General features: G+C 46.0%; 1 protein-coding gene across 1 annotated transcript in view; it reads right to left on the bottom strand.

Moving 5' to 3' along the window:
* Positions 1-2797: 2797 nt before the first annotated feature.
* The window catches only part of Ack-like (activated Cdc42 kinase-like), a 53314-nt gene continuing 33011 nt past the window's right edge, over positions 2798-23100 (bottom strand). Inside the window, exons 6-16 of the mRNA XM_077676422.1 lie at positions 22886-23012; positions 22583-22732; positions 21864-21988; positions 18148-18361; positions 17233-17341; positions 16555-16656; positions 15871-16103; positions 13813-14954; positions 11333-11497; positions 7689-7758; positions 2798-6862 (exon numbers count right to left, since the gene is read on the bottom strand). Coding sequence (XP_077532548.1) covers positions 6638-6862; positions 7689-7758; positions 11333-11497; positions 13813-14954; positions 15871-16103; positions 16555-16656; positions 17233-17341; positions 18148-18361; positions 21864-21988; positions 22583-22732; positions 22886-23012 — 2662 coding nt within the window. The 3' untranslated portion in view covers positions 2798-6637. The remainder of the gene's footprint in view (positions 6863-7688; positions 7759-11332; positions 11498-13812; positions 14955-15870; positions 16104-16554; positions 16657-17232; positions 17342-18147; positions 18362-21863; positions 21989-22582; positions 22733-22885; positions 23013-23100) is intronic.

The following is a 23100-nucleotide window of genomic DNA, read 5'->3' as shown; positions in this document are numbered from 1 at the left end:
TCAGTTTAGATGTGATCACGTGTCATCACAGGGAATTGTGGAACATGCAAGGATGCAGGTGCAAGGTGAAGTGGAACTTTTGAACACATCTTCCTCGTTGCAAAATGCACGGGAATAAGCCCAAAGAAACTTGGAACAGGGGCCTAGATGTTCCAAGGTTTTAACCTGGCTAAGTAATTGGACAATGTTTAAAGCTTTTTTCAGTAATGCTTGAGTGTAGTTGTCCATGTAAGGCAGTTTATTCATTCTCGGCCCTCAATACGTCTGTGCATATAAGTTTGGGTATGTGCTATCAGTTGTCTTCACTGGCGAGGCACGCATGCAGGCAACCATGTGAGTGCACTGTCACTTGTTACGTCGGGCTCCGCAGGATGGCGGTACTTGTCCATGCTAAGCACATGATGCGTGTGGGACGTTCCAAACTACCCCACCGAACGCAAAGTAATGCCTCGACTCCAATCCGAGTGCAATTAATAACATCTCTTGACACCACCGTTGAGAATTGGGTTGAAATAGAGCAGACGATTCACGCCGGTGTTTTTTTTCCCGCGGCGCGCGGCCGCAGTGGCACAAGCCATGCCATGTCCGTTTCCAGTGTTGCCAAGCGAATAAATGGACAACTAATTTTTCAGTGAATACCACAATACAGAATACAAAGTGCTCTAAATTGTAACTTTAACCCTTGACTAGAATGCATTTTTAAGACAGACTTATCTTGGTTGAATCCCCCCCCCCCACCTTTTATCTTTTGAAGTGCTACACACGTACTGCCTGCAGAGATTTACACCAGAGACAGAGCAACGTCTGTCGCAGGTTGGCGAGATACAAAAATCTCCGAATATGCACCGACCAAAACCCAAAATGTTTGTTGAGCTGATGTTGCAATGTTGTGCAGAGTACTTCGGCAAAATCGTGCGAGTAGTGGAATTCAGTATTTCTACTACTAATTCAGTCTCTGTTGGGATTCGATGCTAGCAGCAGCAGGGAATTGTATGACCTTACAAGACATTGCATGGAGTCCTTCTGCTTTTCTTTCAGCTGTTTCTTTTTATTTCTAGGGAATTCAAGTTGAGGCCTGTGAAAGAACAAAGCAACCACTGGCTGCACCCATGTAAGCCAGGGATGAAATCAAGTGATTCATTAGATTTTTCCAGCACATTATGATAATAAAGTTGCTGCACCATCAAACCTGGAGTCGCCAATGCGCCTCCCTCCCCATCACGAAGACAATGCGAAGTTCCCTAAAGTGTGCGGTGAGAAATGTGACACGGGAATTTAACAAAGTGGGACGGGGATTTGGCTGGGAGCGTGACCTGGATTACAACGAAAGGTCCAAAAGGGAGAGTCAAGTGCTTCCTACTCAGTCATTTTTCCTAGAATTCGAGAAGGTAACTTATCAGACACTGGAAAGGAGCGTCGTCAATCTCCACAGTACAATTCAAATGCTTTTTGGTCACCTACTCAGCACTGGCCTATGTTAAGTGGTGTATTGGTTGCTAGTATGAAAACAGCTTCAGCATGTTGAGGCTGCAAGGAATGCAACCCGGTACAATTTACCCCCTAGTCCTGCTTTCCCGGTATAGTACTTTGCAGTCGGGACTGCGCTGCCTTCAGGTCTGCTATTCTCAAAATGACACACCTTACCTGCAAATAACCAACTATTCGGCTGCACCTGTAGTGATGTTTGCATGATGCTTTTGTTGCCCCCTCCCCCTAAACCAGTTTTTTAGTGTGGAAAAAAAAAAAGTGAAGCTGCACACAGTTGCAGTGCAGGCAAAGTACTAGTTGCATTTTCTCGGGTTTGACAAATCAAAGGTTTGACGCACACCCAATTGCGAAAAAATTAAAGCCGTTTCACTCAATGTGAAAGCTACCGGAAGTGCAGAGCAGTGATTCGCCATAATGGGCTGTAGTGCTGTTATCCGTTCATCTTGAAAGTGGAAGCGCTCACAAAACAGGGACGAAAGCAGAAAAAACAGACGACACTACTTTCATAGACTATCTACTTTCGTCCCTGTTTTGTGAGCGCTTCCACTTTCAAGATGAGCAGCTACCAACTAGCCCAATTGTCCGTTCTACTGTTATCCGCTCACTGTTACCATTCAATGCAATTCAAATTTCCCACTTTCGCAGTGCTCGCGCGCCCCCTGCCCGAGTTCTGTACTTTTTGTGCTTTCTTTTCCTCCCACACATACCGGCGTTGCACTGCCACTTTTTTCGCTTACTATCGTAAAAACCAACCCAACGACCGCTCCTAACTAAATGAACGCGGGCGCTGCCGGTTAATTCCGTATATTTTGCCTCAGATGTACCTACAGTTTTCTTTGCGCTAAACAACGAGGGAGATGTACGACAATCGCCAGCGGTTCACGAGTTTCGAATGCATACGACTATATAAACCGCTTGGTTTTTGAAGCCTCTGCGAGACACCCTACGACGGGTACGCCGGGCTTTACTTGGGTCCATTATCTTGCTGCGCCGCCTGATTCTGGTATTCAGTGTTACAGCGAGCTATGATGACAAGGCGAGCCCCTAAAGTGCTCTGTACTTATAACATGAAGCTGCACACAGTTGCGGTGCAGGCAAAGTAGTTGCATTTTCTCTGGTTTGACAAATCAAACGTTTGACACACACCCAACTGCAAAAATAAGAGCACTTCATTATATTCACAGCGAACTTATGACCAGCACTACCCACCTTTTTTCGTCCCAAATCAGGTGTATCCTCGCTGTCAAAGGTTACTGCTGATGCGGATGCTTCGAAGCATATGTGTCACCACACAAATAGAACACAACGCTGTACTCATCAAACCTTTTATTGATAGAATGAAATACTAAGTAGAACTACTATAAAACCACATATATAGTAGCAAAATGGCATTCAGGTTCCAATCACTCAAATGATGTGAACAAACCCTGTTTTGTCTCACTCTCAAGCGGCAAATTTAAATTAGTTTAAAACAGTGAAACTCTGGTGGTAGTAAAAATACGAACGCCAAACAAAACTTTACTGCTGTATGCTGTTTTGCAGAGGGGGAAGAGAGTTTTGAACACTTGCAACAGGAAACAAATTTGTAAATTATACGGTTAATCTGGCACACTATCAGACATTGCCAGGAAATGTTCAAATTGAAACTGAGATTCTCCTTTTAATCTAATAGCAGACCTCTGCGAAGGATCCATCTGCAATCATCCAATTGCACGGTAAAAGGTGGTGTGTGTACGGAGCAGTGCACGGATCAAACCCAAAAAGAAGCCACTACTACTCAGCTATTCTTCAGAGCACACAACTTCCACCTAAAGGACAGGTTGCATTATATGAACAATCAAGACGCATTTTACATCTTTCGTGTTCCATACGCACATTCGGCAGGTAATGTCCAGAACCAAAATAGCTGAGTGCATTTTTAGTCTACACAGACTCCCCAAAGCTGCCATACGAATCACAAGCTTTGCATGCACGCAACTTCGGCGGGGAAAAATATCCACCCTGCTCAGTTTCAGAAACAGCGTGCATTAACCGGGAAATGATTGTACGTAGCTGCCAGATCTACAAACGACTCAGACGTTTTACCTCTAGAGATATGGAAACAAGTACGCACTGTAGCTGCAAGGTAACATCGCACAAGATCTTGCACGCATTGCTGGCTTACAAAAGCCTACGAAACAAATCGGCGTCACGTCAGCCTGCACTTGTGGTGAATAATAATTGAACTCCCAAGTAAAAATACCTGAATACTAAACCTGCCACAACACTTCAAAAACAGCTGCAACGTTTCACCAATGGCATATTTTGAAACTGTCATTTGGTCCTGAACTGCCCGATACACAAAATAATGCAGACAGAAAAAAAAAAAAAAGAAAGAAAGACGAAGAAGAAGGCAACGCTGCCAATGAACCATACAGGCACAACAACAAGCATACACCAAACACATGCAAACTTGCACTAAAGCTAACACTTAGAAAAGCCTATTCATAAATATATTTACACTAATGGGCTCTTTCTCAGTGGCACTGATGTGGAAAAAGGCAAAACAGCGCCAGCTACAAAACCAGCACCTTGAGCTCCAAATGAGCGAAATTCGAAACGGATTTCATGGCATCTGCTGTAAACTGCAAAGCGGTTGATATCCACGGGTAAGCAACAGACGCTTGCAAGCGGGAACAACACCGGCACAAAAGTAAAATCAGCTTCTGGCGTATAAGTGAGAAGACATTTACAAAGGACAACCACGCACACACAAAAATAAAAATAAAACACCTTTGACATACAAACATACAGCATTGAAAAATTTACCTTCAGCTACTGCCCTGCACTTTTACACCAACAAACTTCAATACGCATGCTTGTTCAGAGTATTTCAAGCACTCGTTCTTTTTAAGAACGAGACAAGATGTGTCACTTTAAGTGAACTTACCAGATGCAATGGCCAATCGTGAATGATGCATGGCTTACTATAGCGAACTAAGTTCGTAATGGGGCAATACTGCCGTCCTGAATGCACCTCTACTGTAAACATGTACCATTACACAACCTGCAACTATTATTAAGACTGCACATTCATGGCTTTTCTGAGAAACTGAACACAGACTGTGCTTGGCACGAGTAAAGCAGGATTCTTTCAACGCATTAGAGCCTTGAAAGGCACGCAACGATAAAAATAAAATAGAACATGACTTGTATAGAAGTGCCAGACAGAACAAGCAAAACGTGGCAAAAAATACACACAAAAAAATTGCACCCATTTTACAAGCTTTGACACCATTTTACATGCCTAAAACGCTCATAACTGGCAAGCGTTCGCATCTCGTAAAACCGATTCCTCTCTGAACAATGAAGCTATGTATTTGAACTGATTGACAGCCTCCTACTGCTGTCGGATGGATACGGCCTTGTACGGTGGGCACTATAATGTCACAGGTTCTCTTACTACCCCGGTTTTAAGCTGCCACACCTTGTAAAATGAAAATGCAGCTAACACACTAATCTTTGATCATAAAAAAAAACAGGCAATTGTAGCAGAGACTTGAACACACCATCCTCCTTTTTCACAACAATTAAGTTATTTCCCTACACTTCAAATTTCACTCTTTAAAGGCCTTTGAACGTGTTGGGACATGCAATAACCCTGCCTTCCATCTGCGCATGAAATGATTACCCTAGCCTGTGTACGCACGAGATAAGTGTAATGTGCAAGCATACAAACTGAATTCTAATGCTCGCTGATTTCATGAGGAGCCAGCCACACAAAAGGACGACAGCAATGGCTGCAATCGTAAGCATCTGCGTAAAATAAAAGGCGTAAGAAGGCAGACAACATCTCCTCTGGGCACTCAAATATCTGTCCACATCGAGCGATAGTTTCAGGTAGGAACACTATTCACCCCTCCGGCTAGCAGAAATTCTTTGATATCTTAGCATTCTGTACACCTCTCCCAACAAATTTCCCAGTCCGTCTAGTAGTACTGGTAGGCTCAGCACTGTATAGACACAAACATAAGAGCATAGCAAAAATATCCATTACCACACTACTTTTGCTCGGGTTTCACACAAGCAGTGGTACCGATAAAGTGGCACTCGTAGCCAGTAGGCAGCAACATTCGATGCCGTCATTGCAGGCGAGCCTAAACTTGGCAAGTTTGTCACCTTAGGCTGAACCCCGCAGGGCTTCGTTCTTATTCTTTCCTTTTCTTTCATTCCCCCCCCCATGAGAAACGTTCATTGCCACAGGTGACTGCTTCTGGTGTAAACATATTGACAAGCATGATAAATGCAATATGCCGCATTATAGGAATGGAAATGTGTGGACAAGCTGCTATGACTGTCGCATTGTTCTTATGAACCATCGGAACTTTGAGGATAGTAAACGTTATCCATTTCACTGAGAAAAATGACATCTGCGACCCATCCAATGCTCCTCCCTAAAACCGTTTTGCTATTTTGTAAAATGAGCACGACACGCTTGACAGCAGCAGTGACAACGTAAACCAGCAGCCCGTGATCCAACAGTTGACACGCGCAACTAAGACAGTTTGAAAGCTAAGTAATGGGGAAGAGAGCACGTCTCAAAGTTGTGGTCTCGCAACATCTCGTGTTAAGTTGTGTGCTTGCCTCACTACAGCTACCTTTTCTGCGAGCGCATCTGCCTATGCCAGCTGACATCTCAAGCAAGACAGTAAACAACACTACTAAGCTCCCACTCACTATTTAAATTATTAGATAAAACTGGTGACTGCCTTCATTACCCGTGAGAGTCCAGCCCACAGAGATTTAAATCTCCAGAAGGAGCTGTCTACATGTGCACTTTGAAATTACCCACCCAACAAAAATTTAAACTTCTTTCGGCAAGAAGTGCAATCAGTGCCCCGAGCGCGAATGAAGGCTAACCTCAAGTGCATATCATGCATCTTAGACAACATGGCTACTTTACATTATCCTGTCCATGCGCACCTCGGAATGCAGACCTGGGTTGCACGATTGTTGCTGACAAACAGTGCAATAGGAAAATCGGAAGGTGACCAGCAAGGTTTTTCGCGCAGCTGCAAGCTAGCTCTGAAACGTGTGCCGGGTGAGCCCCACTCTCAACTGCCACGCTCTCGACTCCCGCACTTTCAACCAGACGACCAACCACCCCTGGTCAGACCTCAGTGGTGTCGTCCAGGGCGCGCGTCGCCCTGAGCAGGTTGGAGGCCTGGAGGACGTTCCAGCCGCTCTGCTCCAGTGCATGGGCGCAGGCGTCGGCCGGGAAGGCCAGGCCGTGGCGCTGCTGCAGCTGCTGCTGCAGCCGCAGCCACTTGATGCCCTTGTGCACGTCCCAGTCCACCTCGTTCAGGGCCACCAGGCACTCCTCCGCACCCACGCGCTGCGCACGCGTTATTTTGCACTCGCTACAACGTGGCATTTACGACGTAGCCATAAGCAATGTCAACCAGTCATCATCATCATCATCACCACCACCACCACCACCATCATCATCCAGTCTACGCCCACTGCAGGGCAAAGGCCTCTCCCATAGATCTCCACTTATTCCAGTCCTGTGCTAACTGCAACCAATTTATCCCCACAAGCTTCTTGATCTCATCTGCCCAGCTGACTTTCTGCCGCCCCCTGCCCTTCTTGCCTTCTCTAGGGTTCCACTCTGTTACCCTTATTGGCCCTCACATGTTAGGTTACCATTAATGTTACCCTTAGTGTGCTCAAGACATATTAGTAGGAATTAAGAAGAAGAAATGGGCATGGGCAGGGCATGTAATGCGAAGGCAAGATAACCATTGGGCATTAAGGGTAACAATACCTTAGCCAGAGGGTATACGAGACATATACATCGAGCAGCATCAAGTTAAGGGACTTCACGCACAGAGGGCAACACACTTGCCTATAACACAGCATTTGTACCTCTAGCCCCATCCCACTTCACCCGAGAAGAATTTGAAGAAAACTTGTGCAGCGTTCTAGATTCTTACCGCAGGGGTTTACTGATTTCAACATTTCTACGCAAGATTGTTTGCATAATGAAACCACGCTATGAGTGTTTCCTAACTTTACAGGCTACCGGCCAAATCAAACCTGTGACAGCGAAAGTGTACGTGCACTATTTAATTAGCTGTGTTCTGGCAAACCACACATTACTCGCCACTGCAAACGCTATATCCAAAATACTTGGCAGGGACAGAAGGGGAGCTGCTTACCTCCTTAGCAAGAACCTTCTGCATTATTCGAACCTCGTCAGAATCAACCCCTCGTGAAGGGCCTTGAGTCCTGCAAATTAAGTAGGCACAATTTGTAAACAGAGCAATCAGTTCAGCTCAGATGAGCTGCTTTTTATCATCCATGCATCTTACACTAACCACAAAAAATGAAAACCTACGACATCACACCAGCCTGTCAAAAATTTGAACAAAAAAAATACAAAAAATCAACGATGTAGCTTGACATTGTGGCCCGTCACTCTCCCAACCCGAAACCCCCCGTGACAATTTCAAATTCGCCGCAAGCGTGACATATCACTGCAATTGGTGCGCACACCAACCACTTTGCCACACCAGTAGATATATGTTTCCACAGTTACAGTTAAACCTCGATGTAACAAAGTCAGTAAAATTCGTAATGTACGTCGTTACATTGAAATTTCGCTACATTGAAATTTGCAGTTATAATGAAGTGTTCATCCCGTGAACCGTTTCCTGCAAAAGAAAATGTGGCGCGCATACACGGCTGGTGCACTGTTTCTGTTTCTATCAGACAGGGTTCGCACAGGCTTCAAAAGCAAAAATTCAAGGGTTTTCAAGGACTTTCAAGGACCAGAAAACACATTTTCAAGGTCCCCATCTAATGTTTTACCCGAGATTATCTATTGCTTTTTCAACACAATGCAAGTTTTTTATTGCACAATACCTAAGCACAATATTGCACATTTAGATAGCCACTAACAGGTGCGTGAATGTTCCCCCAGCTTTATTTTTTATTTCATGGTTGGTATTTAGAGGTTTTTCTTTTTTCACGTTGTTTTGCTCAGGCTGCTTGATTTCGAAACTTCGTTAATGTTGCCTGCATGTCCTGCTTTGTCAGCAAGAGTATCAGTTGAAACTGATTCAGCAAGTGTTGCTCTAAGGCAGGACGAACTATGTACACGTGCACCATTTGCACGGAAGAGCTAACACAGATGGAGCGCATGAGGCACAGCAAACAAGCAATGAGCAAACGTCCACAGATTTGGAAGATGCAAGATAGAGAACAGAAGCTGGCTTTCACTGGATTGTATTGTGACATGGATTGGATTGGATTGGCCTGCTCCCAATGTTGCCTGTAATAATAAAAATCCACAAAACTTTTTGAAATTTCAAGCAATACACTGAAGCTTGATTGCTACAATGTTTCTTTAGATTTGTTAACACCTAAAATCCACGACAAACGCTTTAAATTCTTGTGAAAAGACAGGGCCATTGATTCCCTCCATAAAAATCAAGGATATTCAAGGACCATTTAGAAATTCCAGGACTTTCCAGGACTTTCCAGGCCTTGAAATTGACACTTATGAATTCAAGGGTTTTTAAGGTTTTCAAGGACCTGTGCGAACCCTGATCAGAGCTTAATCATCTATGCGGGTATCAGCGTGAACCGCATGGAGTGTTTTCTCCCGCAAAAATGTGCCCTGCAAGCCCCCGGCGCGCTGACGCAGCCGCGGAGACCACCCGTACGATGCGGGTAGCTCCACCGACCGCTTCTGACCGCTCGCTGAAACGCAACTCGAGGGGCATACCGTGTAGAGCCCCTCACTTTTTGCGGCGGAACATTTCGAATTCTGCGATTCTAAATAGGGGAATCTGCAAAATTCCGTGGCAACATCGAAAAGGCATAAGGCTCATGTACAGTTCATTTTTTAGACACTTCAGACTCCTGACATGCTAGATTTCATTTAAAACTGACAGAAGCTGTTGTGGCTGAACATCTGGTGATGCTTTGTGCTTTCTTCACCAAGAGAATGGCGCTTGTGAGACACGATGTCGCCATAGCGACTGAATTACTTTTTTGCGTCAACAGAGTTGATTGGCACCGACAGTTATTTAAGGGCAGTGGAAGAAAGTGTTGGAGTCAGGTGTTCCATCCCAGCCCAGAAAGCCGGGACATCAGAACCTTCACCTGGCTTTTCTTGTTTAGAAAGAAATGGTGCCAAGTCCCTGTCACTAGACTTGAGGTCTTGGGCAGACTTTGGGTACACTTTCCATTCAGCAGCTAGGGCTAGGGATTCTTCCCAAAGTCCAGGAACGGCCCCAAACTCTGATCTTTTCTCTGAGAGACACCCAACTTGCAGGGGATCCAAGCACCTCACACTCTTGAAGAACTTCCAAGTGTCACAAGTATATTAGCGCCTTGCTAGCCACTTCACTCATTGCACCGTTCATTTTGTTTGCAATCTGACGGGCCCTGTTGTGTGCGTTGTTCTCTTTCTGTTGCTATGGCTAGGCCCCTTGATTCGGGTGGAGGCTGCGCCACCTAGCCACTTTTATTATTTGACAAGGTTGGAATATGCAGATACAAATTCAAATTTTCAACAGCAAAAACGTTGCAGACAAATAATAGAAACTATTTTGCCATTAGTAATAGAAAATACCACTTTTCCGCCACATTTCACCAAATCTATCGTTTTGGGGACGTAGCGCCACACTTTTAACGGGTTTGTTGGATTTCCGCGGGAAAACCTTAATTCCGCGATTTTTTGCGGAATCGCGGAATCGCAGAAAGCTAGGGGCTCTAGGCATACGAGAGCGGCATGCGAGAAAAAAAGCGGACAACGTAGGCAAAATTTTCACTGTAAAACGTCATACGCGCCGCTTACGAAAGTGCTTATCAAATATCCTCTGCGGCGATAAGCCTAATCGTCTGGCCAGCCAGCATCCCCGAGTGTTTCGAAGCTCCCGCCATAGGGTGCCTGACTCCCTATTGGCGAAACTGGTCAGGCTCGTCCCACTGCCGCGTGCAGCGCAAGTCACTTCCTGGCTGAGGCAGGCAGAAGCCGCCGCCGGCGTGCAATCATGGACGTGGGTGTAAAAAGAAAACGCACACGCGAGGCTCATAAAGATTCACAAATGCTTACTGGAACGATGAAACCCACCAAGCATGAGCAAACTCGAACGAAAGGCAAAGTGGAGGCATGCAGCGGCGGTGGCGGCCCCACCAGAGGCGATTAGGCTTACCACCGCGGTGGATATTTGATGGCCGCTTTCGTAAGCGGCGCGTATGACGTTGAAATATTTTGCCCACATTATCCGCGTTTTTTTCTCGAGTGCCCCACTCATTTGCCCCTCGAGTTGCGTTTCAGTGAGCGGTTAGAAGTGGTCGCTGGAGCTATCCACATCGCGCGGGTGGTCTCTGCGGCTGCGTCAGCGCGCCTGTGGCTTGCGGGGTGCGTTTTGCATTTTTGCAAGGAGAAAACGCTCCATGTGGTTCACACTGATGCCCGCGTACACGATTAAGCTCCGACAGAAACAGTGTGCCAGCCGTGTATGTACGCCACGCAGTTTGTAGGCAAGGGGCTCGCTCAAAGACTCCGTGGCTCGCGTGTTGCCGTTCGCGTTTAATTGAGACCCCATTTTGACGCTTGCGGGCCCCAAAATATACCTCTACAACTTAAATTTCGTGGCTAGTTCTCCATGAAACTTCGTTACATTGAAATTCTAGAAAATGGGACTTCGTTACATAGAGGGTGTGCATACACTTGAAGTTACGAAAAATTCCGTGGTTTGTTACATCGAGAGTTTCGTTACATTGAAGTTTGTTACATCGAGGTTTAACTGCATTCCCAAAACTTTCAGGACCAACAGGCAGGCCCCACCTTTTTGCGTTGGGCCTGTCCATGGCAAACTCGAGGAGGTCTTCGCAGCTGACGTGGTCGCTGTTCTTGTAGATGGTTGGAGGGGAAGGGGCATCGGTGGTGGCAAGGTGGTCCAGGCTGTCGATCTCCTCCTGGATTTGATTCTCAAAGGAGTCGTCCAGATTGCTGAGAGGGAAAGAAAAAGCCCTGTGACTTTCTTTTTCTGCAAGAAGCTGTGAAGAAAGCCCGCAAATGAAAAACACAATACCTTTGAAACAAGAGCAAGTATTGCCTCGGTAAAAGCAATGCAGTGTTAAAAGCACGACAAGATTTGCTGGTTTTTGCAACCCTGTGAGTAACACTACTAAACAATTCCAAAGCAAGATACATGTGCAAATAAACTAATGTCAGCACAAATTATTTCAAACCTTGCATTAGAGAGAAGTGAAGTAAGGAGTGAAATTACGATTCTTCGCATAACACAGATAATCGCGAACCTTTACGCAGCCTGTATACGGAGACTTTTTATTAGCGCTGGCAATGTTACTGGGCTACCAAGTTTTCAGTCTTATTACTCTAATGCAAGAAAGAGCAATGGCACCATGCATGATGCAGCTAAAGGTGGTATTCACTGAAAAGTTCAGCTGTTAATTTCTTTGCTTGGAAACACTGGAAACGGCCACGGACATGGCGCGGCTTGTGCCCCTCCGCCCGAACGCCGAAGAAGAAAAAAATACAGTGTAGACCATTTATAACGTAACCGCTTATAGTGCGGGACCGGATATAACGCGGGTTTTTGCGACCACCGGTTTGCCTCCCATAGAACTCAATGCATAAGCATACCGCCTAAGATGCGGTTGGCCGAAGCACAATACCGTTTATAGTGCGGTTTTTCGGCGGGTCTGCTGATCGACCGGCGCAGCTGAGGCATCGTTTTAGGGTAGCAAAAGAAAAAAGAAAGGATGAAATCGGCCATCTGACGCAGCCTGCACCCCTTGCCCTCCTCTAACGTAGACACCCAAAGAAAAAAAAAATAGGCACCCTTCGTGCGTACCTGATAACCACAACTGACCTTGCTTGATGCATCTCGGAAGGTAGCGACAGACTCCCCCATCCGCGCGCAGCAAGTTGATTTTATTTATCGTGAACCGCATGGCCTGTTTTCGCGCACGAATCGTGCACATCGGCGTTGCGCGCGAGTGTTTTTTTTTTTTTTTTTTTTCGTGCTCGTGTCGACGATTCCGCGCTCGCGGTGGCTTCTTCGCGTGGCAGTGGGAGGAGCCTGACGACTTGCACCAATTGGGAGACGCGAACCTAATGGTGGGAGATTCGAAGCGCACCGAGCCGGCTAGCCGCGCCAGAGATGTTTAGGCTTACCACCGCGGTATTTTTTGATGGGCGCTCAAGCAGCGTGGATGGCAGTTTATGTATTCCACTTTTCGCCCACATTATTAGCTCTTTTCTTGCATGAGCATCTTCGCTTGCGCCCCGTGCAGCATTTCAGCGAGCGGTTAGAAGCGGTCCCTGGAACTTACTGGAACTGCCTGCACTGCTTCACAGCCAGTGCCGACGCCATGTTGCCGCATTTTACCGCGCCGCCCACACCACGCCAGTTGTATCCGCGCTGGCGTGCACTGCACGTTTTCGCGATACCAAATCTACCACGCGGTTCACGCTTTAGAACGTTGTTGCAGATAAGCCACCGCTCTTTCCCTTTCCGAACATTCGAGCCGCGCGAAGCCGAAGATTTCCACCACCAGTACGTTGCGCTGATAAGCAGCCGCCTTCGGCATCGTGAACACAAGGTCGGGTAAAAAAAAAAAAAAAAAAATCCCGCTGGCGTTCTTATCACGTCTTGCGGCATCTGTTCATAGACGCTAAAAACGCAGCTATGGTCTTTCAAAACAAACACAAGGGAAGTTAAAGCCGCGCTCGCCGTTTGTGAGACTGCGCTTTTGCCCTGCAGCAGCGGCTGATGTTAAAAATAATACGAAATATAGACCGTGCCTTCGTTTTTAAGTGCTGTGCTTTTGAGTGATGATAAATATAGGTTGACTTGAGAGATAGGTGGCGATGTGGTTGAATTCGCGCGTGTTTTGGTTATAGTGCGGTAGCGCTTATAGTGCGGATTTTTGCGGCTCCCGCGACATACGTTATAAGCGGTCTACACTGTACCAACGTGCGTTGTATGCTCCGTTTCAAGCCGAGTCTCAATGGTGCTGTCAACAGAGATGTTATTAACTGCACTCACATTGGAGTCGAGGCATTACTTTGCGTTCGGTGGGGCAGAGTTTGGAACGTCCAACACAAATCATCTGCTTAGCCCGGACAAGTACTCTGCCATGCCGTGGTGTTCGACGTAACAAGTAATGGGGCACTCACATGGTACCCTGCATGCGTGCTTTGCCAGTGAATACAACCTATCTGTATCTGCCAACCATAATGGCATTGCCAGCAAACCTGTGGCCTCGAAATTTGTAGAAAAGCACAGACGAGCATACCTGCATGTTCGCACCGGTTTCTGTGGAGGAAATCGTGACTCGCCATCCACCTTGCACCTACTCGTCCTGGCCTCTACGGCCGCTATCCGCTCATTCACAGAGGTCTGCCTCACGCCCTGCTGCGTAGCTGCGGGGTCTTGCGCGGCCGGCGTTTCACTAGCACCATCCTTTCCAGTCTTGTCATCGACCGCATCCGCCGCCACCGTCCCAGGTAGCAGCAGCAGTGGGTGCTTCCGCTGATGGTGCTTCAACACCTGCAATGGCTTTGTTCGGTCCCTCGGTGGCAGAGGCAGCGGATTCCCTTCTGCAACTGTGGTAGGTGGCTGCAAAGCCGACGAGGTAGGGGGAGGGGGAGGTGGCGCCCCGAGTCCATTCCTCTGCGTTGTTGTTGTTGATGTCGTCGTGGTGCCTCCGGCGGCGGCAGCGGCATTGGCAGCCAGTCTTGCCAGGGCTGCCGTGTGAGGAGTCGTCGGCCTGCAACTGCTCGGAATTCCATGCCGGTTGCCCCTAATGCGCGGCTGAACCGGAACGCCGCTTCGAATCCGGCGCAACGGGTTCGTGTCGCTGCCCCCATCCGAATCGACCGCTTCATCCACCGCAACTGGCACTGCCGTCAACGGTGGTGGCTCGACTGTGGTCAGCTTTTCCGGTGCCCCCTTCTCAACCAGGCTGTTGTACGCCTCCTTGGCCTCCTCGGTGAGGGAGTCCTGGATGTCGGGGATCGCCTCCGCTTCCTCCGAGAAAGTGCGCCTGCCCAGCTTGGGACTCGACTTGAACTTGAAGGAGAACTTGCGCTTGTTGGGTGAACTCGGGGTGCGCGGGCTGTCCTGGGTGGCGTCCGACTCCGAGCGGCCGCCGCCATCCATCTCCTGCATCCGGTGCGCGGCAGCCTCCTTGGCTATCGCGATGGCCGTCTCGAGCGTCTGCTCCTCGGCCGCCGAGATGGGCTTCACGGTCGCCTGCTGCTTCTTCTTGAAGGTGCTGCTCGCTGAGGCTGGCTTGGTGGGCATCGGGGCCTCCTTGGGTGGCTCGCTCTTGACGAGGTTGTCCTTGGGGGCGCCGCTGTCAAAGTCGAAGTTGAGCTGGGTCGTCTCCAACGCCCGGAAGACCTCGTCCATCAGTGAAGGGCCAAAGTCCAAAGTCTGCAAGGGGGTGAGAGGGTGCAGGTTGCAATAAGAGACGCGCATGCGGGGTCACGAGCATTAACTCACCGGTGTTGCTTTAAAGGCCACACTCATGTAGGTTACTTTTACGGACTGAGGTATGAATCATATTTGCATGAATTACCTCCAAGAGCAGTTACATAACGTTACAATCACATTGTTCAAATTATTACCGAGTGCAAGCACAGGAGATGTATCAAACAACCTTCAAAGCCGAAGGAACCGTCAAAGTATAAGTGCACAAGAAAACACAAGAAAGGCAAAAGGACGAGAACAAGGCAGGACCACGGCTGATCTTCAACCAAAATTCTTGCAGGAGCCTCTCTGTTTGAACCAGCATGCACGGGATAAAAATATTCGTTGCTTTTTTGAAGAAAGCAGCTTGACGAATGACACCATGAAAGGCAAAACCAAGATTATAGACTGAACATTGTAATCTGAAAATGATAATGAAGTGTGCAGTCATAACCATCAAAGTGCAAATCCCAAAAGTTAACAGAAGCAAATAATTACCACGAGACTGAATGCCTGGCAGCTTTTACATTCACTTCACAAATGTGCTTTACCTGTCCCCAATGGTGTATTTAAATTACTTTTATAAGTACTTAGATGGCTGGATCAATAATTTTAAGAAACTTGTGACAACTACTGCTCAAAACTTGATGCAGGACAGAGCTTTGCCTTGAACAAAGAGAAACCACGTCTACAGCAGCACCAGATTATCTCATTAGTAAAAAGTCAGTTTGAACGTAGTGCAAAAGATGTCACAAAGAACACACAGCACAGTACTGTAACCTGTGTGTTCTCCTTCAAGCTGACCTTACCACCATGATCACAAACCAATTCACCCAATCACAAGCAAATCATCTCACCGTGGGAAAAGAAAAGTGGTTACCTCGAACTTGGGACTTTCAGTAGCGTCCAACTGCTCTTCGTCACTGATCTCGTGGTACTCATGGTCAGATTTCTGCCCGTCTTTCGCAGCGTTGGTTTTCAAATCCAGTGGTTTTGAGAGCTTTAGATCCAATGGCTTTGTAGACTTTAGATAGAGTGGTTTGGCACAGGTTTCCTTTTCAAGGATGTACTCTTTAGTGAGATCTTTCTCGCTGCTTGAATCCGACCAAGTTTCTGCCAAACATAATGGAAGCAAACAATGAGAGGGTGCGAAGTACACAACAAGATTCACACATACACAAGACAAACATCACTCATTTCTCACTTATTAACGCCCTATTTACCACAGGACTACCTAGTAGCAAAGCAAGGGGAGACACTGGTCTTAAAACAATTTCTTTTAATTTTCAAGTAAACTCTGTGAAACTTGTCAGCCTTGCTGCTTTTTCCCTCACTGATCTCAAACGTGTACTTTTCGAGCCAGTCAATTAGTTCCAATCAGTGGGAAAAAAGCACCAGACTGACAAGTTCCAGAGTTTACTTGAAAATTAAAGGAAGTTGTTTTAAGACCAGTGTTCCTACTAAACAAAATATTCATTCCCAGCACCTTCAACACGGTTTAAAAGATGAGCACTGCGCGAACAGCCCACCAATGACACAACCACAACAAAGCAATGCAACGCACCCAAGGCAGGCCCACTTTTTCCGTCGACGGTGGAGCTAGAACCGTTAAGAAGTGGAGTCATATCTGAAGAGTCAGAGGAGTCCTTATCTTCGTGGGGCTTATCTGCAAAGCCACAGAGGAGGGGGAAAAGGTTTTAGTGCTGCTGCCTCTTCTTGGCTTCCCTTGCTGAGCCTTCTGAGAAGGCTTCCGCACGTTCAGACACTCGGAACAGCTACACAAACTTGCTGGCCTCTCCATTCTGCGCCTCGCTTTTACCGTATTCTCCCGCATACAAGCCACGCCGACAATTTACAAATTTCATGAGTGAAGTTGGGGCACAAGTAATGAGTGAATGTGGCCCCCCAAAAAGGTTATTGCAAAAAAAAAATTTGTTATTTGCAACAACATATACGGGAACATTTACCTTTTTCTCTAGTTGCTACAGAACTGACACTTCATTACTGTGTGTACCCTGAAATAAAGGTCAGCACAGAGTGCACGACGGACTTAAATATTAAATGCTAAGGAATGGGCATCGCAAGAACTCCGTTTAGCGCACAAAATTTCCAGAAAGACTTTCCTGCAAATTAGTTTACCAACTTCAGTCACCGCACCGAATACTTTGGCACGAGACACGCGCAACAAATCGCAAATTTCTTTACAACATAACAATCCCACAGTCACAGCAGGCGCACTCACAAGGATTGACAACTTGCTTGGGCAGCTGGCCATATTTGTCACCGAGAAAGGCCACGTCACCAAAAAACGCTCCGTCGAGTCCAACGTGGCCCGTATGTTTCAGGTCTCCCTGGAAAGAAAAAAAAAAAAAAAAAAAAAGACAACAAACATTACTATCTTCTTAACGCCAGCGCCACTGCTAAGGCATGACAGGAGTGATACTGAAGTGAAGTGGCAGTGTTCATTTTCAATTACATCAGACTTGGTTGAAGACCTCTACCAGAAAGCAGAAATTTCAGAAAACGGAAATTTCTGTATCACTTCAACGCAGGCATCACTCTCTCAGAGCTCAGCCGCACATAATTGTTAGACCCGCACCCCACTGGGTGATACTCCTTAGCAAAAATGCTCTAAAGAGGCCATGAAAACAAAATACAACCGTGTTTAATTTGGAAGAACTAGCCTTTGGCAGCCCGCTCACCTTCATTCCAGCCATAAAAGAGGCTTTCATAAAAAAAAAAAAAAAAAAAAAGTTCAAATTTCGTGCTACACGACGTCAGCAGTGACGCAATAGAGGGAACGCTAAAAAAATAATTATCATAGCGTTAACTGCACATTAGGTTGTTAGCATTCACATGATATGATGAAACGGAACCAGCAGCCCACTACAATCTCACAGTCAGGTCTGACGGTAGTGGCTTTGGCCAACGACCACAAATTGCTAAGACCCTGTGACACCAAAAGACCCAGCCAGAAAGTAGACAGGGAGTCCCCACTGCTTTATCTGTTTTCCTTAATATATCTAGATTATTTGCTTGAAGTTTGCCATAAAATTAGTAGTATCATTGTAAGCGGGACAAGGCAGTCCTTTTAATGAACCCGACCGTTGTTTAATCTCCACGGGCCCCTTAACGAAAGGAAGCTCGGTGCACACACCTGGGGCCCCGAAATCATCTCGGGCCTCAACCGGCTGCGTCGGCCGCTGGCGTAGGCCACTCCCGCCCCCGACCGGGGGTCCCACCGGGTGAAGTTGCCACTGGCTCTGCTCGAGGGCAGGTTGTGGCCCAGGTAGGCGATGGTGGCCGCCGGGTTGAACAGCCCCGTCTTGCCCGATGCCGTCACCCCCTTCCACAGAGACCACGCGTCGGGCCTGCAGGGCATTGCAGGTAAGCAAGATTGGCGCACGCCTTGGTGAGAGTGCCGAGAGTGGTATCCCACTACCCCAGGGATCTGGGGGAAAACAGCTGCTGCTGCGTGTTCCCTTTTTTTTCCCCCCAACAGTGTTTCCCTAGCCGAGAATAGACGAGAAGGGAGATCCCAAAGGAAAGCATGCATTTTGCAGTACGACACTTTTTTTTATGTCCTCATTTATCTGCGATACAGAGATAGTGCCACACAAATTTGTTGTATTAAAACTGCTAGAGCAGAAAGTCCTGCAAGGCGCTTTGAGTCACTAGGGCGATGCAAAACGACCCAGTGTTTCGGAATCTGCCAGAAAATTTGAGATGAGCACTAAAATTTGAATGACACAGACTAGCCTAACGACATCAAGAAAAAAATTCCTCAGGGCACTTAAGTCTGCTAACGGGCTTTGAAGGCAAAAAAAGCCTGGCGATACCTGTTCACTCCTACATTGTATTTGTGTCGCTATTTGCTTTCGTTTCTTTGTCCTTTGGCACAAAGTACATACTCCGTCCGGCTTCCTTTCTTCTACAGTGTGTTTGCATCTGTTTTTCCGCTTCAATTTCTTCGTCTGACGGAGTGGTTTATGTCAGCAAGCAAACTGGCACATGCTGCAACTTCCCTAGAATCAGTGTCTACGCGAATTGTGTGCGCCTATTCTGCTCATGTGCCATCATGTTCAGGTGTCACTCAGCACACACTCTTCAACTTATGCGTTTCGGATTCACAGCTCCGGCAATTTTGTGAAGCAGGCACATTAGCCCCTTGAAAATGCCAACTCTGAACCAATCCCCCAAGTGGGCATTTGGTATGAAGAAAGGAGCAACAACAATGGCAACAACTTTTCTTCTACCACTTGCAACACGCTGGGATAGCACAGTTTGTAGAGCATCAGGCTGCTACTGAGGAGACCCGGGTTCAAATCCCGCCAGATCACATGTGTTCCTTATTTACTCTTTATTCCGGCGGCCATTTTCTTTACTGGACAACAACGCTTTTTCGCAGAATGGGGCACTTAAAGGGGCCATGCAGACAAAATACGTTTGTTTTATTTGAAAGATTTCATGTTTTATTGTGCCCCCAGCGTTTGTCCGGCAGCAAATGTATTCACTGAGAAATCAATCAATTTGGTTAAAATTTTGATTCCCCCGCCAAATAGTGGGTTTTCATGACATCAGCAATGAAGTCAAAAGCGTGCGTATTCAAACGAACTTCAACTGTGTCATTCGGCTCTGCAACCTTGCTTGCAGTCAGTCCTCCCAGATGGCGCTACCATACTCATCCATGGACTGTTGCCCACCGTTGCTTTGTTTTTGACCGTATTTGCACTTGGCTTGCTATTGTTACTGTAGAAAGTAATCGTTTTGTGAACCATGGGGTATGCTCGTCAAACAGGGTCACGTAAGACAACATTGCTTATGCCAATCGGTTAGTGGCGTGTGAGACAACTCCAAAGTGGCGGACTGCTGTGCAGCTAAAACAAGCATAGTGTGTCCAGTACCAACAGCAGTGTGCATTGGTACTTCTATGCTTACGTGTATTTTCATAACTTTCCTTGTTTACTGCACCATTCTTACTGCTGTACAATGAATTTGCATTATATTTAAGGGGGGACAGTGCTCTTAAAACAGCTTGTTTTAATTTTTAGGTAAACTCTGTGAAACTTGCCAGTCTTGCTGCTTTTTTCCCACTGATTTCAAAATGCCACTATTTTTTCAGTGGGTCAATTAGCTCCCGAGATAATTGGAGGCAATTGGTCATGTTTGGAGGAACAATAGACAAAACAGTGTTAGACATAAAACTGTAATCTTTCTATTTTTTAACACTATGAACCCTAACGAGTGCAATATGAGAATCATTTTTTTGATGCACCACTTGGTACTAATTTTACAGCTCATTAAACCTTGGTGGCACCGGTGGCAAGGAACCATTTTGAATGCCCATTTCAACCACCAAAGTTTAATGAGGTGTAAAATTAGTACCAAGCGATGCACCAAAAAACCGGTTCTCATATTGCACTCACCAGGGTTCATAGTGTTGGAAAATATAAAGATTACTGTTTCATGACTAATAGTGTTTTGTCTATTGTTCCTCCAAAAATAAATAATTATATCTAATTATCTTGGTAACTAAATGACTTACTCAAAAAAATATGGCATATTTTATATCAGTGGAAAAAAAGCACCAAGACTCACAAGTTTCTCAGAGTTTACATAAAAATTAGAAAAAATTGTTTTAAGAGCCATGTCCCCCCCTTAAGCGTGAACAGCTCGTTCGGCAAGCTTATAAGCCCTGCCTATTGTGCGTTTCCTTTTGCCGGCCTCAGCCAATCGCACAGCTGGGCGCATATGACATCATAGGTTCTGTTACTTGTGTTTTGGCTGCATGGCCCTTTTAAGGATTTCGCCTTCTAGTCTGTGTCATGGCCCTTCATTCACTTCTAGTAAAAAAAAAAAAAAAGCAGCTTCACTGCTTTGAGACACTTCGGAATTCAAATTTGTAGTACAGACGCTATAACATAAATTGCCTGCAATTTTATTTAAGTTATAAAAAGTATGAGGTTTGTTTATTCAAAGTTCTATTCCATGAAATTTCATGCTGATAAATACCAGGGGTAATATGGCAGTTTTGTCTAGAAAGCCACACTTTGACTTGCATGGCAATACCAGGAAGTGTTCATTTCTGCTTGACCTGCCTTGAATAAGCTCAAAAAATGCTTGCGGCTGCAAAAATCGTAGCTCCATTATCAAAAGGTTAATGAACTTCATACTATCAATATAACAGTGTAATTGATGAAAAGTGAAGTGACTGTCAGGAACTTTTTCAATTCTCGTACAACACACAAAAGAACAAGAAATTGCTGCACGTATTGTTGTTGCTTCTGCATAGTCTATTTCATCTGCTGCTGATGTAGTAATCCCAGAACTAGTTACAATGCCCTGGTTGTACCGAGAGGCCTTGAACAGCAGCTCATCAAATCCGAAGTAAATAATCGCCATGCACCCCAGCAGCAGATAGGGAATGGCATATGGCTGGTGAGCCACTTGTGAAAAATTAAACAGAAAAAAAAAATGGACTGTCAATTGCTTGGAACAGACTAAATGCTTTTTTGCTCCAGTCTACTCCTACAATGGCAGACAACTACAATGTCAGATTTACCTCTAGTATTTATTATCCTTTGTTCTGTCCAAAACTGTTCAAAACTGCCTTTGCACTAAAGTCCCAACCAGGGTAGTCAGGAATATTTGCAGGTTTGAGCACTAACAATAGAAGCACACAGGACAGCCTCGAAACATCCATGGATGGTTGATTTTACAAACTTAATATTGAAAAAGGCGAAGTTTTTTTTTTTCAAACTGGGCTCGCACGAACCTTATAACTGGCACACTCTATTAGCATTTATGTAGGGCACTGCAGTATTTCATTTAAGCCAAGACGAGAAGATGAACGTACAAAAATTTTTCCCGTACCTCTTGTCCAGCACTGTAATGACGTCACCGGTGCGGTAGAGCAAAGAATCCTTCTTCAGTTTCACCGAGCCTCCCATGGACGTGTCTGGACAATCCGTGATTGCTTGTACCTGCTCTGGCTTGCACTGCAGAACAAATACACAGCAGCAGTAGTGTAAGAACAGCCACACGCACCGCTCATTCGAGATCACCCATGTTAAAAAGCTCAGAATACATTTTTGTTTTTTTAAAGGAACCCATCTCACAACACACATTAAGGTGTTTATTAAAAACACTTACTACGTGTGATAAAAGTAAACATGCTAATAATTCTAGCTCAAAATTGATACATGCAAGCACATATTATATGACCATGCATTTGCCATCAAAATGCAATAAAATACATCTGAACAAAATCTGAACATCTGAACTACATACATACAAGAACAAAATTTTCTTCACATCGAATCATTTCCGTGTTCGAAGACTGTAAACTTATTTGCTCTTGTATTCTCCCGATAACCTTCTGCCTCTTTCAGACTTTCTGCCGCTACCAACGATTTCATCATTACAGGGATAAACTGTCATGGAGAACACTAAACGAGCAAAAAAAAAAAAAGGGGGGGGGTGGGTAACTGTTAATGCATGAACCAGAAATAAGTGTATTTTTAGGAACACAGACATGTGTGAAAGAAGTTGTGTCCTAAAAGTGTACAAATGTGCCCCATGATCCCACTCACGTCAGGCAGCATCTGCAGTATTTCGGAGAACTTGGGCCTCTTGTTGGGGTCATGCTGCCAGCACTTGAGCATGAGTGTGTAGTAGTCCTTGGGGCAGCAGTCCGGCTGCTCTAACCGCTGGAGATTGGGCTCGTCTATGGCTTCCAGTATCTATTTGCAGGGAAAGGTGGTTGCCAATCAGAGTCCACAACAGAACAGCTCACCCAGACAAAGAACTTGCATTAGGGAAAAAAAAAAAAGGATGTCCACTTATGTCGATTTGCAATCTCCGATCAAAAGTATACCGAAATGAAGTCGCCTTGCCTGTTGCCCGGTTAATGCAGCCCACGGTTGAAAACCATAGCTGAACATTTCCCATAGAGTAACACCGTACGCCCAGACGTCGGATGCTGACGTGAATCGAAGGAAGTTGATGCACTCGGGAGCACACCTGTTGAGTAAAATGTGCTGCAATCAACGTCTCGCCACAAAGTCCAAGCCAAGGCCTATGAACCCGGCTCCACGTTGAGAAATCAAAT

This window comes from Haemaphysalis longicornis, unplaced genomic scaffold, assembly GCF_048455015.1.
Source record: "Haemaphysalis longicornis isolate Haplotype H1 unplaced genomic scaffold, Haemaphysalis longicornis Haplotype H1 scaffold_7, whole genome shotgun sequence".
Lineage (NCBI taxonomy): Eukaryota > Metazoa > Arthropoda > Arachnida > Ixodida > Ixodidae > Haemaphysalis > Haemaphysalis longicornis.
The sequence above is the reverse complement of the archived record's forward strand: the minus strand, read 5'-3'. Positions and strand labels throughout refer to the sequence as shown.